This window comes from Podarcis pityusensis (genome assembly GCF_964106645.2).
Source record: "Podarcis pityusensis genome assembly, chromosome: 5".
Lineage (NCBI taxonomy): Eukaryota > Metazoa > Chordata > Lepidosauria > Squamata > Lacertidae > Podarcis > Podarcis pityusensis.
The window spans coordinates 38,940,749-38,960,572 of record NC_138032.1 but is presented as its reverse complement, the minus strand read 5'-3'; the positions used below and the strand labels follow the sequence as shown (position 1 = coordinate 38,960,572).

Below are 19,824 nucleotides of genomic sequence, written 5' to 3'. Positions count from 1 at the left end.
CCTGGCAAAAGGGCTCCTCAATTAGAAGTACTATGCATAGGCACAAAGGAAAATCGTCTCTCACAAGCCTTTCAGAGGCCTAAAACAATCTCTTGTGATAGGAGAATAGTCTTGTTAGGTAGCTGAGGAGACCAAAATCTGACAGGTAATAAATTTATACTGAATAACATCTGCATTAGAAAACCTTGAAATCCTGTAATATTTTCTTGCGATGAATCCCATGCAGGTAATTTCCATCTCCCCTTGCAGGATTAAATCCTGTTTTGCATTATTATCCTCTGAATCTAATCCACAAATAATCTCCCCACAGACAATCTTGTTTAAAGGAAACAAAATAGTTTAATTCCATATTCTCTTAGACTTCTGTTGCAATATGCTGGCTTTCCATTTATGTATGATTATCCGTTCTGTCTTTAGACTGTCAAAGATGAAGTTGCAGCATATCGTGACAACTTCCATATGTTGTACCTTTTGCTTAAATGTACAATTAATTCCTTGTCTACAATCTCATAGTATCCCAACCCTTCTAGAATTTAATCCATAAAAATTTCCACATACTTCCGACGATTCAGTCAGGATTTGAGTTGGGCTCCACTGCTTTCCTGGCAACCTATCATCCCTTTTCCTTAAAACAAATTCAAAGAGGAATATTGGCATGCTTCTTCCAGGGGTTGGATTGTCTTTTGCTAGCCAGGACTTCCAAGTCGCGGCAGATTCGCAGTCGAGTTGAAGAAGGTTGGATGATGTCATCAACAAACCCTGTTATAAAACAGGTTTGACAGTTTATTCCCATTGCTCTGTAACTGCTTCTGCAGCAAAAAGCATCATGCAGTAGATAATCCTTTAATAGGTTCACATTAGCCTTCCACCAAATCGAAGTTGATGTTTTGTGCAAGCTGCTCCAGAGGAAGCCATGAACTGCTAAAGTGTTGCATATCTTATTCATCAACTTAAATACAAACAAATTCCTCTAAAAAGGGATAAATCAGGATTTTAGGATGTACTGATCACCAATATTTGATTTCATGATTTAAGTCCACAGAAATGTTTCATTTTTCCAAACAAGCAAGGGAGGAGAAACAACCTGTTAAGCCAAACATCTGGAATATGGCTTTGCAAAAACATTTGCCATCATTCTGATTACATTTACATATGAAAACTGAACAATTTTACTGCAATTCTGCAAGTTCCCATCTCTCTCTTGTAATTTTTAAAAGAGGAAAACCACTTCAGAAACACTGCAAATTATGCTGTTCAACACAGATAATTTTACTTCAGAATTACTATAATAAGTTTAAGTCTCATCTCAGATGCATAACCTCTAAGCAAAGGGATCGTGGATCTTAAATAATGCTCTGATTAAACAATCATGCCATAGCTCTCAAAGGCAGAGGATTTGAGTCATCTAGAAGCAGGGGATACAACTAAAAATAAGTGGCTCTGATCCTGGGCCTGTTCGTGAAACACATAGCTATAAATGTTAAAGAGCATTGGTGGCCTAGTAATTTCTGCTTTGCATTCCGAACAATGCACCGTAATACATATATACACACACCAATGCATCATACATGTGGGTGGAGGAAGGTCTGCCAGGCATCCCCATGTGGCTCCATGTCAGTCAAGTCACAGCTACCTGCCCCCAAATGGGGTTTGCAAGCACCATCAATCAGTTGATGGTCTGTGCTTGCAAAGAAGGGGCTTTGCAAGACCTGAAGATCAGCTGATGGTGCTTTACATTCTGTGCCTTTGCCCACATTTCGAAAGTTCTAAGAACGAATAAATAAATGTAATGAACTGTAATATGAAAATATATTGCCCTTTGCTCCACATGCCTGAATTGACTTTCTTAAATGTTCAATCTGCCAGGAAGGTAGTTGGCTATAGAGTTTATATACACTTCAATTTTGTAACTATGCTTTGCAGATATCAATGTTTAAGAAGGGACAACCCCAAGAAGGAATTTTAGTTAAAATTTAGAAAACCAGTGCTGTATGCTTTGGATTTTTTTTAAAGCAAGTAACCACAGTAGCTCGATTCAGATAAAATGGGAAATGATGATTACTTAAGAGACTTCATGGTTTGATTGCCTGCATAGAGGAAGAACAAAGGGGCTGGCAGAGGGACAAAATTCTAATTCATATTAGCTTTTTAACCTCATACATGATCATCTGAATGCAGTTAAAATAAACACCCAAATAAGAAGTGAAAGAACACTGAAATCACAATAAAAAACTTTATGTATCTGAAATTTCAATAATAGACATTCTCAAAGCCACTACCTTTGGTTGCTGCAGGGAAAGGATTTGCAAACTTTTCCACATATTCTGCTTCTGCATGTGCCCCCTTCCCCCTGAAAATTATCTGCACGGCTCCCTAAGAAGAAAATATAGGAATATGATATTATTTCAACCCATAGTTGTAAAGGCCTTTGGAATGTGGATTTGGTCATCATTAAACCATTTTCAACAAGGGTGGGGAACCTCCAGCTTGCAGGTAATCAGGCCTGCCAGCATTCCCCATTTGGCCTCCAAGGCCATTTTGGCCAAGCCACACCCACCTGCTCTACACCTGATGTAGTATGCTATCAGGTGTGGAGCAGGTAAAAACTTGGCTCAGCCAAAAGGGGATCTGAAGGCACAGCCGATCAGCTAATTGGCATTGCTTGCAGAGTGCTGGGCAAGAGAGCACTTTGAAAAGGGCTTCTGCAAACTCCTGTGGGCAAAAAAAAAAGTTGTATGCCATCAAGTGATTGACCCATGCGGGAGGGGTGGTGTAACAATCTGGCCTACCTGCCAGACCCAGATAAGCTGAGTACAAATGGGGACAAATTACCTTGGCACCCATCACTGCTACCTCTGCTGTTGGCCATGCATAATTAGCATCTCCTCTTAAATGTTTTGAACTCATCACATCATAGGCCCCACCATAAGCCTGGAACAGGAAATAAGTGTCAACAAGTTATGTACTGTATTTAATCATTATGTTTATATACCAGGATAGTTAGTCTCTTAATATTAATAGTATGAAAGCAGACAATTCCTACTACAACCATTCAATAATTATGTGATATAGTTATCATGAAGCATCCACTCTCACTTATTTAAAGCATTTTCAAATTCCAGTGGAATGGCCTAGCTTTCCTTCTCTCTTTCATTCATCTTTCCCTTTCTCCACTTACAGACTTTTAAACCTATATAGTTTATTCCTTGATTTCTTGGTATCTTAAAAAGGGCCGTAGGTCAGTGGCAGAACATCTGCCTTGCATGTAGAAGATCCCAGGTTCAGTCCCTGACCATTTCCAGGTAGGGGTGGGAATGTTTCTTTTCTGAAACATTGGAAAGCCTCTGCAAGTCAATGCAGAGAATACTAAGCTAGGTGGACCAACGGCCTGACTCTGAATAAGGAAGCATCCTGCATTCCTAGAATGTGTAATGTCCGTTAAACATCCCCTCATATTTATCCTCCGCCATAGCCAGCCCTGGAACTATTTAAGAAATTTGTATCCTGCTTTCTAATTAAAAATAATCAAGGTGATTTGCAAAAATAGTTAAATACTTGGCAATATTAGAATACAATAACTATACATAAGAAAAGAGCAGCACATAAAACAGATGATAAATCTCATGCAGCAGCTTCAATGTTAAAAGTGTGGGCCTATTAAAAGACTTGGCCTGGTGCCTAAAACTCATCAAATTGGGCATCAGGCAATTAGCCCTGGAATGAGTGTTCCCAAACTAGAAATAACATATAATCCAAGACTTCAGGTTGAGATTGTGTATGTATAAGGCAGTTGTATTCAGATTCTACATAAAAGAACTTATGTGAGAATCATTAGGCTAGAAGCAGCTCCGGAGGCAGCATTTGTTAAGGGGAAACAGGCTTGAATGTGGGGTATCTAGAGAAATTTAGTAGTATTAGTGAAACAAAAAATGATGTTATATTATGATATAAAAAATCAAAACAGAGCTTGGAAGAATTGGTGTTGATGAGGTCAGCTGAGCTGAAGATAAGACAAATATCTTCTATGCATTCTCAACAGCGTGTGGCAGCTAGCAACTATACAATACAATTTTACTTCACCTTCCTTGTGATAATAGTGATTTTTGGCACAGTTGCTTCTGCAAAAGCGAAGAGCAGTTTTGCTCCATGGCGTATAATCCCACCATATTCCTGAGATGTCCCTGAAAACAACAGGAACCAGCAAAACGTGATTAAAGGAAATTTACTGTCTCCAAGAGAGGATATTTAATAAGAAACTATACACCCAGCACTAATTAAGATAGCTGTTAAAAGCCTCTACAAGAGTAGAGGTAGACTGCATGACTGCATCAAACACCAACCAGCAGGCTAGGTATTGTGGAGGGTAAGGCTATGTTCTACCTCCACTGTCAGAGGCAGTATGCATCTATAGAAGAGAGGCTGGGAATTTCATGCTTGCAGGCATTGCACAGGCTTCTAGTAGGCCACTGGGAGAACAAGGTGGTAAGACTAGATGAGCCTTTGGCCTGATCCAGCAGGACTTTTCATACGCTCTTATAATAGAGCTACATACAGCCTTGTAGCAAATCCCACATAATCTTCTACATGGCAATTCTTGGTTTGACTGAAAGGGATCCACTGAGCCAAAACCTTTTATTACACCAAAATCTTATCCTAGTTCTGCAGTTTTAATTATATGTGATTAAATGGCACCAATAAATGCATTCTACAAATGTCAGCCTCGTGATTCAGCACTCGCCTGAAGCACAGGCAAGCAACAACTGCTTAAGGAGAGCAGGTATCCCTATTGCCTCCATAATATTCACCAGCACAGGAGCTAAAAAGCTATAAACGCAGGCTATATAATGCAGCTTTATTTAATACAGGTCAGTGCCATGAAGAGCTGTATCCACGACACTCATTCTCATTTGAAAGCTATAGAGCCCCCATAGAGAGATCTAAAAGACTGCTTCCTGGTGTATACAAAGTACTTAAACTAATTGTGTACTTAAAGAAGGATGACACAGGGCAGTTAAGTTGGATGAAAAGACTAATACCTTTTCTTTCTCTAGTGTTTTTCACATACTTTTTATTTCAGTGGATTTTGCACCACTACTAAACTCTCTCCGGGAATACAATCTCTGTGAGAATGTTCAACCTCACGATGATAAACGTTAAAAATGCGACTGATGTCATTTTACACATGTAACAGGAAGGAGGAAGCTGTGCAAAGGATAGAGTAATGGCTTTACCTCTGCACTTGAAATAAAAAGTAACCCCACCTCCCAATTCCTTGATACAAGGACTATTTTCAGTTCCAAAGGTAAGAAGAATCAAGTGAAATATCTTCCACTCAATTCATTTCCATCTTCAGTCAAAGAAGATGCAGAAGAAAAACCTACCTGGTAAAAATCCAGGTACATCTACAAAAGTTATCAGAGGAATGTTGAAAGCATCACAGAAGCGAACAAAACGGGCTCCCTTCACGGAGGAGTTTATGTCCAAACAGCCTAAATTTCAGACAAAGTAGACAAGATTCTTACAAGGCTTTTCAAGAACATTTTGCAGTGGCCATCGTATACAAAAAGTGACATTCAATGTTCATCATACTCGGGGTACTCATTAAAATTGATGGGTCTACCCTGAGTTTACTTGGTTAGATATCACCCAAACAGGCAACAGCAGCAACATTTTACACACCCTATGCAAAAGAGCATTTTCTACCTCCTTGTGAAATACTGAACAGAGTTTATCTAACCTGCATAAATGTTCACAAACACACGTACTCTTGCTGTTCTCAGGAAGCTGTTATCTATGACTACATTTTAGCTTTGTAAGTCGTTTACATTAATCTGTGGTGGGGAGGGAATCAAAACAAGTAATATCAATATGGCAGCTGAATTCTATTCCATACTCTAAAATGCCACTCGCCCCAGCAAACGCCAACAATTTAGAGACCAAAACACTTACATATAAATCTTGTAACAACATGAGCTATGTTGGTAACCATGACCACCATTGGATGTTTCAGACTGAGGTGCCTGAAATCTTGGTATAATTGCAGGACTAATCCTATAATTCACTGATGCTGAAAGATTTTTAACATCTTCAGCTGACCAAGGTTATCAACATAAAACATTTCTTTTTACGGGAGGCATATCCAAGCAGTTAGTCTTGGAAGTCGAATACTTTGCCAGAAGTATAAAACGATCCGATGGACTGGAGGGAGGAAAGAAGAGAAGGAAAGAAGGTGGTGACGTGTGGGTGGGTGTATAAAAGGGATACCAGGAGAGGGAAATAGATTCCAAACATGTACAGAAACGGTGGTGTTATGCTAACACCACCAACACACCACTTATTTACACCTAAAAGCACATCTCGTTTCATAGTTCTTTGAATACTGGCCAGCCGTACTTACAAAGCATGAACAACACAAGGATGTCAAGCAGGTTTTACTCTATTTGCAGTATGCACAGAGTGCCAAACCTTCACCTTAATTGCAAAAGAACACTAAACTACCTTAGGACCAAATTTTTTTAGAGAGAACATATCGAGCTATTCAGCAATGAGGTTTTAAACAGATGCAACATGCAAATGTAAGTTTTCCAAGCTTTCAACATAAATTGACATTATAAAGGTTCCCAGCCACTGCCACCCTCCTCTTACCTGATGCTACTTTGGGCTGGTTGCCAACTATTCCAACAGTTCTTCCATTCATTCTGGCAAATCCAACAATGATATTTCTGGCATAGGAGGGCATGATCTCAAAGAATTCTCTCTCATCAACTATCTACACAAATGAGATTCAAATATCTTACTGTCGCGGAGCAGTGAAATACACACTCCTATATATATCTGTATCACACAAAGATGATTTAAAATGTAAGACAGTTGAAACAGTATTTTAAGAATCTTTTTCAATTTTTTACTGCTCTTAAGCAGTGCTGGATTTACGTATAAGCTAAACAAGCTATAGCTTAGGGCCCCACTCTCTTGTGGGCCCCAAAAAAATTTAAAGGGGGGGGAAAGCTGGATGTACATTTCTTATTGTATTTCAGTTCAACAATTACTTTGATAAAATACATATTTTGTTATGTGCAAATGGCTTTAGATACCTATTAGGTCCATCAATTACCATATAGCACATATTCAGCATAAAAAACAGCGACAATTTGTAGTTGACAAGGGACAGCTGGACATATAAAGCGCCCCATAACCTTCAGTAGCTTAGGGCCTCATCAAACCTAAATCTGGCCCTGCTCTTAAGACGTCTTGTCGACAGTGCTCTTCCATACAGCACTAAAGTTAAAAGTGTTAGTAAGATTCATTTTGAAATTCCTGACTGATCCTGGTTAGATTTATGGTTCCACTGGGTAACATCCAAAATTAAGAGTGTATCATGGGGCTGGAGAGACATTTCACCACCCTAAATTTGGAATGTGGCCCCTAGGGGGTTTGCAACAAGACCATATGGCCCTCAGACCATTAAAGGCCCCACTGTTTTAGACATAGAATGAGGTCAAAGGATCCTCACACCAACATAAAATCTTTATTTTTTTTAAAAAATGGAGAAAGATCAGTGACTCACCCTGGAGCTCAGCCACTATTATTACAACACCTCCAAAGCATGGTGTCCAATTATAGTTGACTCTCAAAACAATGAATATTGTAACCATATTTTACACTTACTATATGGAAATCAAACACCATGGAAATAATTAAAGCTATACATCTTCTTTATATATGGAAATCAATGAAATCAATGGTAGTTAATGTGGGCATCAAGACCATTTCCTCAGATACAGTGATATAATGCAATTTAGAATCAAGTTTAACCCACAGGTTGCATAACCTTTTGTCAAATGGTGAGAATAAAGGCGAAGAACCCTTTTATATATCCAGTTATATTCCTTTTCCCACTTTTATTAAGGAACACATTTCTAAATAACGGTATTTTTGCAGCGTGCATACATACAAGAAAATGCACCGTATTTACAACATGTAACAATTCTCAGAGGCAATGGATATTTATGCATCATGTGTAAACACAAAATTATCGCAACAGCTGTAATACACTGGTAAACAGAGCTTACCGAATGCACAATATCCACCATGTCATAAGCTTTAGTAGATTCCATCGGGACAATGGTATCCAACTCAGGAACCAACCGGTTGCTTTAAACACAGAGAATGGAAAGGAATAAACTTACATCGTAGCATAATTCATACGAGAAAATTACTCGTGAGGAGACATGACTACAACCTAGGACTATTTGACTGAATTCCAGAATTCAATTCCAGAATATTGAGAGAATGAAGGAGATCCCCCCCACCCCCCGCTTTTACTTTATTCTCCATGTTTACAATAAAGGACCCTCCAACACTGAGATGGATCCAAATATGTGTCCTGCTTGTACTGGAGGATGGAGAAGAGCAGGCAATTTTTGTTAATTGCACCTTTCATCTGCAGTCCATTGTGCCCCCCAAAAGCTGTTCCAGAAGGTTAGGGGACACTCCATATTAGCATGGAACATATTGCTGGGGCTGGTGGGAACATCAACAAAAACATCTATCCTACCCCCTTATGGATCAACCAAGAGCCTTTTGCTGGATTTCAGCTACCTTAAAAAATGGAAGGGAAATCCGAATTCAACCCATTCTCTTTAGTTGACTTGTTGCATTTTCAGATACTACTTAGGAAAGAACAGCCTCATTTTGTTAACCAGCAAAAGGAAGTGATAGGAGGCGAAAGTGTAAAAGAAAATATCCAAAATCTGGCCCATCAACTGAACGGCAACATATACCATACCCTTCCACTGCTGTTAAAGGAGAATTTTTGTTTTCTACTCTTCAGACCTCCAACAGGAATCTCTGTGGAGGAGTATCTATAACACATGGAAGCCAAAGTCCCATTGCATCCCCACTTCACAAGACTTAATTGTGAATCTATCCAAAAATAATAAAATCACCCAGGAATTTTATTTCCTAAATGGGTTCAAAGGGATAGGTGTCTCCTTCAATGATACAAATCGAGAAAATCATACAAGCAAAGACCGAATAACACACATCCTAAAGAAGCATGATCGTGCACGCACGTATGGTGCTGAACCCACAAGTTACCAAATACATCACTCAACATGTCACAGAAAAGGCAGAACCAGGCGGGGTGCACTTATATGCGCTCTGCCAGTGCATGTGGGGCCCTAGAACAGAACCCCCACGTGAAATGGGCATTGCCTGTAACTTTGCAGACATTTGACGGGATAAACTCTGAAACACGCTTTGATTCTATGAACATCTATTATTTGTAAATATAACTTACATAGGGTCATGGCATTCTCTGACAGGAGCTGGATCCTTATTGCTAAGCGGTAGGTAATTAAAAAACTCTCTGAGATTGAGCAAAGCATCTATGTCATTCTCAAAGGCACAGTGTGCAACCCCTATAATACAAAAAAATCAAACATCCATCTGACGTTGCAAAGATTCCAATGAACTTTCCAACAGGACAAGAAATAGATCTTCACAGCAAATTCTTAAAGCTCTAAAATGTCATAGCATTAACTGAAATGCCAGTGGATATTCTTAATGTCCACCAAAAGAAACAGTGTCAGATCAGCAGTCATATTTGATCAACTGTGCCAGTGTTTTACACACATCTACTTCCACCCCGAACATCCATCCTAGTCTTGTTCCACTCCATCTTGCATTTCAAGGGTCATACTGAACCCCTATTTTCAGCCCCTTTGCAAAATAAAGCAGGTGTTAAATGGATCTGAAAGACTGAATGTGTCTGTGGATGTATATGAGTGAGTGTGAGAGAAAGAGATGTGGCCCTATCTACCACTGGCAGCAGTCCCAGGAAGGTTAGTTACAAGGGAATGTAGCCATCAGGCTAAAAACAGTTTCGCACCCATGTTATTGAGGTTTACAGAGTTAGGAAAGTGGCAGAGCGCGCGCGCGCGCACACACACACACACCCAGTACTAGAATTCATGTTCAACCAATGAAAGTGACTAGCAAGAAAGATAGAAGAGAAAGTATTTTTGCACACAGTCACATCAGCAACTATGTGCCATTATGGCTAAACAGGATCGCCATGCATAGAAGCAGGCTGGGTGCAACATGGTCAGGGATCAAATAAGGCAGTTCTAATGGTACATTTCCCCCTTGACGCTTATTAGACAGAAGCAGCCCCAGTATCTCCATCTCTCTTACACACATTCTCTTACAATACCTCTAATAGTCTTCTGTCACCCCCTGTAGTATAATTTTCAGCCAAAGACAACCAGCAGGTACTTTTACTATGTTCCAAACCAGGCATCCCCAACCTTCGGCCCTCCAGATGTTCTGGACTACAATTCCCATCATCCCTAACCACTGGTCCTATTAGCTAGAGATCATGGGAGTTGTAGGCCAAAACATCTGGAGGGCTGCAAGTTAGGGGTGCCTGTTCCAAACTAATCTGCAAGACTAATTTTATATGACTGGACTACTATGTTCTTCATATTGTTCTTCAATCACTTCATAAGGGGACTGCAAACAGGAGCAAATGTTAATTATAAACAACTTAACCATTTCTGACCTGATACTGCAGTGTGGGTCTTTGCACCTCCAAGTTGCTCCTGAGTAACATCTTCGTTGGTGACTGATTTGACTACATCAGGGCCTGTTATGAATAGATAGGATGTGTCCTGCAAGAAACAACAACTGCAAAGTATGAGGTGCAAGATGTGACATTCTCTGTGTTTGCATTTTTCATCCCTTAGTGCTTTCAAAATAGGAAAACTTAATTTAAAAAGGTCCAAATATTTCAATTTCTAATTTATTTTGATTCAAACTAACAAGGCATTTGGTTGGAATTCACTCTAATTTAGCCATAGTCCTCAACAGATCACACAGCTGGTACATGGGATTCCCAGTAAAGCATTTACATTCCTGTATTTGCAAAAAAATACAGCACAGACTGTGCCACCTTAACTGCAGGTCCAGTACTACTGAAATTTCCAGTTTTAATATCCTCTCTCATTTTTCATTTCCAAGCAAGACAATTTTTACAGCTCAAAGCCAACCGACTCAATAGATATTTAAGACACGGCATAATTAGAAGATGTGAAAGGTGACAGCTACAGCCTGAAATAGAAGGGCAGTTAAAAAAAAGATGTTATTCCTTAAGCCAGAGCTTCTAAAGGAACAGAAATACATCCATTTTTAGAGTCAGCCACCACTAGCAAGAAACTCCTTGAAACAACTGCTCTCGTAAGACTCACTCTCTTCATGTTTACTCAGAATTAAGTCCCACTGTGTTCAATGTGGCTTACTCCCTAGTAACTATGTTATTATTACAGTCAAAGGCAACTAACATTACATCCTTACCTTTACCATGAATGTGAAATCTGTTAAAGCAGGAGAGTAGACAGCCCCTCCTGCGCAAGGGCCCATAATAAGAGAAATCTGTGGTATTACCCCAGAACATAGTACATTTCTCTGTAAAAGAAAACAAACATCTCCATTGCTTACACATTTTATACCACTTCCAAGTCAAAGTTCCCAAAGCGCTCCTAAATCTGTATTAAACTTTTGCAACAAACTATTTCATATAAAAATATGATGTTGTAGGAATGTATTAGCCAACAGAAATAACATTCGATTTGTTCTAGCTTCATTGTTCATCCACTAACCGGGATCTTAAACTCCCATCCAAATTAATCCAAGTTCAAAACCCTGTGCATCAGAACAAATATGGCAAGGAAAAGGGAGAAAAACACGAGACAGAGGCAATGTCAGAGAATTAAGTATCCAGGATCAGATTCCTGAAGCAGGCTCTAGCTGAAGTCCCATGTGTACTGAATGCCCCATGTGTTGGTGGCGGCAGCAGCTGCTGCTTCCGCCAGCTGGTACAGGCAGATGGATATGGAGAGCCGTTTTCCAGCCCTCTTCTGGCTCCAGGGTTGTACTCACAAGCAAGGAGAGAGATGCTGCTACTGCAGTTCATTCACCCACATAATTATTCCTTTTGGCTGCCTGGAGAGCTTTGTGAATGCTGATGGCTGCAGCAGCTCTCTGTTTGCAGGAGAGGGCTAAAATGAGGAACCGAATACGCACTACAGTCTTTATACTTATGGGGAGACATACTGATGCAACCAGGGGAAAGGTCAGGGAGGTATCATTGTGCCTAAAGAGTAACAGTAACGTACAGCAACTGCAAAAGAAATAACCTCCTAAATGAAGTATATTAATTTCAGGGCCTGTTCCCCCTTAATTGTGACTTCTAGCAGCAACACCTAGAAACAACAGCATCTCATGAAAAGAAAATGAGAGAGAAGATGTGCATTTTGCCCCTGTATAAAGGAGAAAAGCCCCCTCCCTGGTCCCTCGCGTAAGACCTGGAAGCAGCAGGAAAAGAAATGTTGTGTCACTCATGCTTCCTGTTTCATTATTTTTTCAGAAAGTCAGAAGTAGCTCCTAGGCTATTCATCTGTAGCGTCAAGAATCAGCTTGCTTACCTAAGAGGTCTCTTACCAAAAATATATCAGCATAACCAGCCAGGGACTCTACTCCTTCCTGGATCCGGGCCCCTCCAGAATCATTCAACCCAATAACAGGAGCACCAACCATAGCAGCCTGATCCATTATCTGAGGATACAGAAACTCTTGATTTACTAGTGAAGTCCTACCACAAGCTTAATTAACATAAAATAGTGAGCACTTATTATAATTAATAATCATATTATAAAATAGGATCTCTTTTCATTTTTGATCAGAATGCGTTCAAGTCCTATGTCTGTTTCTTGTTACGACATCTACAGATAAACCTCTACTGGCCAGTCAACCACCCCCACCTGGCACTATTATTATTAATACACCTTCATGTTCAATTAACTCTTCTCTTTAATATTTGTGCTTGACCATCTTAAACAATGGGCTACTTCACACATAACGCTAAGCCATCATTTAGCATCATGAGCCTCAGAGATCCTCAGTGCTTTGCTCAGCTCATTGAGGCTTCTCTATATAGTTTTAAAACATGCAAGCCCGTCCCATCTGATAAAGGGCACTTATGGATTATAGAGTGTGACAAATGAAAAAAACCTCAAGATCACAAAAGCATCATAATACAGCAAGATCAAAACTTTATCTAAAAATCTTGGGAAAGTAACAATATATTTGATACCCAAACGACATTGGTGTATCAAACTGGAGGCAGGTATCAGGCAAACCTCTCTGAAAAAGGCCCCACCCATTTTTAACCATTATACATCTATCTTCTAGAAAGGACTACCAAGAGAAGTACTTCATCAACTATTTGTTATATTCAAGAAATGACAGAAATGGATACTTTTCACAACTCATATCACCACTTATCAGGAATTGTGACCTCAAATGTACTCCTGAATGAATTAACTGTGAGGTATTTTATCCTAGCAACATCTTAGCTTCTGTAATAACAAATGGACTTCTTATCATTATGAAAAAATGGGTTATGTTTGGAGAGAGGGAATTCAGCAGTACTGGAGCTGAATAAGCAATAGGCTATTAAGATTTAGGGGCTTGTACAAGCTGAGTAGCTTAGTTGAAAAGGAACTGCCATGAGTTGAATAAGATGAGTTTTTTTGAAATTCAGGAGTATTTACACTTATTTTGAAACTGTATCTATCTGTATTGTGTTGAAAAAAATGGTATCTTAAGACTTGAAGACACTAATCAGGGAAGGGGATGAAATAAACTTCAATGTAGCAAGGATTCGTGTGAGGCATAACGTACTTTTAAAAACACTCCATTGTCATATTTTGCAGGCACTTAAGAATTTTGTAACTATTGTCTTCTAAAATGCTTACCTTGCAGATCTTTTGAGCATGTGCTCCAGATAAACTGCCTCCAAACACAGTGAAGTCCTACATAAAGATTGTATTTCAAAGATCAAATACAATAATAGCTTAGAATGCCAAATATATATATATACTAGATTTAGATTTTTTCCCCCTGCCTTGCCCTTGAGCACCAGTAAAACAGACTTTTTTGCACTCCCAATTATTCAGTGTAATTGTCTTCAAGCAAGTTGAAAATATCAACAGACTTCAGCCTCATGGAAGGAGTGCAATCTATCCCTACACAGGCAGAGCATGCACATGAGGAGGGACTGAGATACAGCTTACTAGCTTAAAAGTTGTTAGCGGAGTTCGTAACCCAAAGCGTTTGTAACCCGAAGTGTTTGTAACCCGAGGTACCACTGTGATGCCAGAAATCAATGCACGTACAAAATATAAAGATCCCACAAGGTTTCTGTAGTGCAAGTCTTTTATTCCCAATGGACTCCTGCAACTCTTGCAGCATGGAAAATACTGTAGTCAAGAAATATTGAAGTTGCAGCCTTACATCATCTGAAGGGCAATGGGTTAGTCACGCTTGTTAAAATGTTGTATTATAACCAGTTCCCTGTTGTTGTTGTTGTTGTTGTTGTTTTAAAAAAAGAGAGACAAGGGACTGCAGTATCAGAAGTAAGCTTCTGCAAAGCAACTCTATTCTTACATGTTATAAGGATTATATAGTCCAAGAACATGCTGTGAAATACTGTATAAATAGTCAAAATGGACAGATGTAGTCATTTTATTGACTGTAATTAAAATTCTATTGAATTGCAGGCATAATACATGCCTGCAAACTAAATGCACTGCAAATGAAAAGCAAATGTAAAGAAATACAAAAATGTTTATAAGGCTTCAAAGAAAGAGTTTGCAACTGAAAACACAAAATAGCAATACCTGACTGAAGACATATGCCAATCTGCCATTAATTCTACCCTGGCCAGTTACCACACTGTCTCCAGGGAACTGCAAAAGAGAATAATGAATGTACAACTCAGAACAGCAATATGATTAAATAACAAAATCTAATTCTTATAAATGACCAAAGCAAGTATTTGCTAACCAGAAAATTAAACTCTCTATGTAGGGCAGAGTATACATTTCAATTATACTTTGCTTGTATCATTTAAAACAGGCTGACTTCCATATTATCGTGCACTTAGCAGATGATCAACAAAAAATGATGGTCATGAGGGATAGGAAAAATACATACTTCTAAACAGCCTCCTTTAATGCTGAGTATAATTTATTTACACTCCACCAACCACAAATAAAAACAAAAGCAACAGAATATAGAATCTATAAGATCATGAAAAGACAGGAAGAAAAACAAGAAAGTAGTCCTAGATAGTCAAAGCAAAATTGTGTCATTTAAGAATTTTGCAACTTGCTCTGTAATTTATAAATTAGAGCCATTCAAGAAAACGATCAACAGAAACTCTGATGAGCAACCTGGGAAGTACTGTGTAATAGGATAGATTAGTTTCTGTAGCTGGCTTATTAAAAAAAACAACCCACATTTTGAAACGCATAAAACTGAATCTACCTTTTCATTATTACAAGAGCAGTATCTATTATTTAAAACTTCATTTTATCTACCTTCTAAAACTTTGAAGGTAAGGTTAAAATATTCCAAGGAAAAAGCTTTCTTGTATTTAGGAACAAACAAACAATTCAAATAATGCATCCCATTCTTAGAATTAGGACATGACAAAAATTGCAACCAGAGGAAACAAGGCGCTTGGGCTACCCCATAAGTCAATCTCCATTAAAATCTCTGTTTAACAATATCTTTGCCTTGCTCAGTTTATAAATAACAGATGAGAAGATAGCCCAGCTGAAACAACTGTCTGCCATAATTCCTTCATCCAGACAGACTAACACAAGTCCATCATCACCTGGAACAGGAATGAATTGGAAGTAAGTAAAATACAACCATGAAACTGAAAGGGAATGTAATATATCCAAGTCAGGCTCTGTCTCTAAAGTACTACATATAGAATGATTGGGGATGAACCAAGAAGAGGTAGAGCATGTATAGAGGAAAGAGATGAGAACCATCCATTCTATTAGAGTAAACCATCCACCATCCAGACTCAGGCACTAGAATCAGCCAGATATTTCCAAATGACAAACAGTCCCAAGAGTGCGAGCAAAATATATACCAGGTACCTTGTTTTTCTCAGCCTCCATCCCAAAATCTGCACATCTGTGTTCCACAAACATGTCATATTCTACAAAACTGTCAGGATCCAGTAAAAGAAGAACACGCTCCCTGGCTGTCAGCTTTCCCTGAAGTGCAGGAAATAATATGAACAAGCTAAGGTTTGGAGATCATTTCAGTACACCAGAGCCAAGCATAATTACAAATATAAAGAGAAAGTCATATACTAATTTAAGATTTTATTCAAATCCATAAATTTGCTCCTCAGAAAGCAGCTGCCTTAAACTCAACATTGCAACTGAATTCCTTTTTAATTTCACCTTCCCTTCAAATATAGAAATTGCTCTCTTCTGGAACGATCATTTTGTCAGAGATTTATTGATTAATTGGTTTTTTACATTTTCGTCCTTTTAAGTAAGCAATGCTGAGTTATATACATATGTTGAAGAGAATAAAACCCATAAAGGACTAGTAGAGGAAGGGGCTAGCAAAGAAAAAGGATTGTATTCACATGTTTAACAGTCTGACTTCAGTGAAACTATTAAATGTAGTATCAGAACTTACAAATGTGTTTTTCTAAGGGTAGATTGAACAAGTTAAATAAATCATACTTTTTCTGTTTGATGTAAGGTATGATGTAGTACACCGGTAGAGTCGAAAAACCAATCACAAAAAGCTTATACAAGTTTATTAGTAATCTAAAAAGTAAATGTATAACAGGGCTATTTTTCAGCCTGATCCTTTAAAAAACTTAATGTATGTACATGAATCATACACTGAAATTCCTACATTTTATCTTAGCCAAAAGGCTGAGTAGCGATACACTGAAATTCCTGCCAAAGAGAAGCTCTAATCCCAATGGACAAATCTTCTCTAATTTCCTAAAAATTTCATTCTCAGCAGAAATTTAAGTCAACATGCAAAAGTCATTTTAAGAAGCAAGACAGGGGCTCTAAATTACCATTCAACTATTTTAATTTCCCCATTATTATTGCTCATATATAAATAGGCATCAGACACAAAAATAAATTGCTGAATAAATTGTCACATATTGTCATGGTGATTCCCCCACACCTCAAAATGTTAAGAAGCCTGCAAAAATGTTCATCTTATATTGATTCAAGCACTGAAAATGTTAAAGCAGCACTTCAAAGAGAGCCTTATAAAAGGCAAATGCATAGCAAAAGAAGCTACAAGCAACAACAACAAAAGAAAAAAAATTACATGCCTCTGATCTAACTTTTCATTAGGAAAAAGAAGGGTCATTTAGACACCATCACCTTCACTGGCCACATGGCCACTTGTAATCTTGTCCTGCTAATGACCTTTGCAGAAATGGCTGCATTGGCTGCCAAATAAACTACCAGGTCATGTTCAAGGTCTTGTTAGTGACATATAAAGTCCTGAACAACTCGGGGCCAGGTTATCTGAAAGACTGCCTGACCCTGCCTAGATCTGTAAGATCACTTAAATCATCTGGAGAAATTTTACTTGTGGTAACACATCCTACAGAATATTACAGGCAGAACATCACCTGAAAGGGGATATTTCTTGCCAGAGCCCTTTACACTATAAAATACCCTTGTTTTATTTATTTATTGAAATATTTCTAATCTGTACTTTCATAAAGTATATCAAGGTAGTACACAACATACAAAATATAATAAAATCAGTATAAGTATCGCTAAAAGTGCAGATTAAGCATCATCTGTCAGTTGCTTCAGTTGTAAATAAATATCTTTTTGGCCAAGCTTTCCCTTGGGTTGGACCAAGCTATTACTTAATTCCTGTTTTGATATTACTCTTTTTTTGTTGTATCTGTTTCTATGACACTGTCTTATATTTTAATATTACTAAGCTATTTTAATAATTTAAATAAATAAGTGCTTTACCTTAGGTCTCTGACACATGATAGGGAAAGCAATTATTTTAAGAAACTTATTTGAGCCTCAGAAAACAGTTCAGATTAATTCCTATTTCCACTGCAAGTTCAAAGGGATCTTCAAGCCATAACTGTCTGCCCTGAATTAAAGCAAAACAAGGTGGCTGGTAACATGGGGCAAGTCTAATAATCATCAGCATTACAGATGCAGCTACAGGATGCAATCTGCAAAGCGATTATTCATTCCTCAACAGACTGAACTGCTGAGGGGGTGGAGCACAGTTAATATAAAACTCCCTTGCCAGATCACATCAGGGTCATGCCATGACTTAGTTATTTCATCCCCTAGCAACCTGAAGCCTTGAATTCATATACCGTACTTTTTCCTCCCCTTGCACTCTATAACCAGAAACTTCTGACTGTAGTTAGCAACAACCTATACCTTGTAATTGTGTCCAAAACCAGAAAACCATGGTTTGCACAAAAACCAGATTTGCCACTAGCCATGATTATCACTAGCTTCCAATTGCGAAGGCTGAGGGAGCACATAGCCTGCAACTGTTCACTCATGTAATACTAAACCATGGTTTAGTGTTACATCTGAACACAACCACTGTCTCCAGCAGCAGCCAGCTCAATTCTTCCAAGTGCCCACAAGCCACGTAGATTCCATTTAGTTATAATGACTCATAATGTTTGGTACATATATCCTTCATGAATACATCCAGTTTTTTGAGCTATCAAGGTTAGTGGCCATCTAGATGTGAATCCAATAGCTTAATCACGTTGTGCGGATGAATATTTTGTTTTCTGTATTTCCAACAATACAACTCAAACTGAAGACATATGAAGAAAAAATATATACCCATAATATATCTGCTGACATATCTATATACATAATATGGGAATGGTAAAAAAAGATCCCAGGAACTTTGCAAAACATACGCTTCTGATTCACATTTAGCCACACTCTCTCTGTGCATCCATAGTTAGGTACCCCCGACCGTTATATTGCTGCCTTCCCTTTCTGAAAATGAGAATGGATAACATCTGAAGGTAACTTCACATGCGTATCAGTGTTTTTAAAAATGTGAGAAATGACAGTCAGTGTAGTTTCAAAATATTTGGGAAACAGTGCTTTTAATGGGGGCTTCAGAACTTTCTTGACTTTGCATTCCTGTACAAGTACTTCCAAATCCTCACATATGTGGCCTTAAGTAGACAAGATGAACCAGGGCTAACCTCAGATCAGGGCTGCTTATTTCACACACATTCCCCACCCCCCAAAACAATTCTGGGAACTGCAGTTTAACCCTCAGAGTTACAATTCCCAGCTACCCCTAACCAACTCCAGTGCCCAGAATTGAGGAGGGAAATTGTGCTTCGAATGTGCTTTGAAGATGGTAGTTTGTAAGTAGCCCCCACATAACCCAATTTGAAATTGGGGGCCAGTGGAAAGGGTCTCGGACCCCTGTCCCATCTTATTAGAATACGGGCAGAGGCATACAGACTAACTAGACTCTCCAGGCACCGTCCCCGCTCTGTCAGGAAAGCGAGTGTGGGACCTTCGTCCCTCCGAGGGTCGCCAGCTGTTGCAAGCCCAACCAGAGGCTCCCTCGCCTGCTGTGACTACGAGGGCGAAGCAGGCGCTCCCTCGCTGTCTCGCTCGCTCACCCGCCGGTGCTGTGCATCTATGCGCGCCTGGCCGCCGCCGAGCAGCGCAGCCCGACGCTTCTCCTCGATGCGCTCGGGCACCGTGGGCGCGCGCCGAGGGGGGCTGTTGCTGAGCCGGCGGGAAAACGCCAAGGAAACCCTCGGGAGCCGAAAGCGCAGGATCCGCAGGGCGGCCATGGCTGTGGACTGCGGGGACGCATGCGCGCACGGGGCGGGGGGGGAGGGGCGGATGAGGCGGGCAGGTTCCTGAAGCGTGGAAA

General features: G+C 39.3%; 1 protein-coding gene across 1 annotated transcript; it reads right to left on the bottom strand.

Moving 5' to 3' along the window:
- Positions 1–316: 316 nt before the first annotated feature.
- Positions 317–19,762, bottom strand: PCCB (propionyl-CoA carboxylase subunit beta). Its single transcript, XM_081006695.1, has 15 exons — positions 19,565–19,762; positions 16,017–16,136; positions 14,742–14,810; positions 13,818–13,874; positions 12,502–12,615; positions 11,356–11,466; positions 10,565–10,673; positions 9,302–9,422; positions 8,073–8,154; positions 6,646–6,769; positions 5,382–5,489; positions 4,081–4,181; positions 2,833–2,931; positions 2,280–2,373; positions 317–759 (listed from the first exon to the last, which is right to left on the bottom strand). Exons 1-15 carry the CDS (start codon positions 19,739–19,741, stop codon positions 638–640), a joined length of 1,608 nt encoding a protein of 535 aa, XP_080862821.1. The 5' UTR covers positions 19,742–19,762; the 3' UTR covers positions 317–637.
- Between the last annotated feature and the right edge of the window lie 62 nt (positions 19,763–19,824).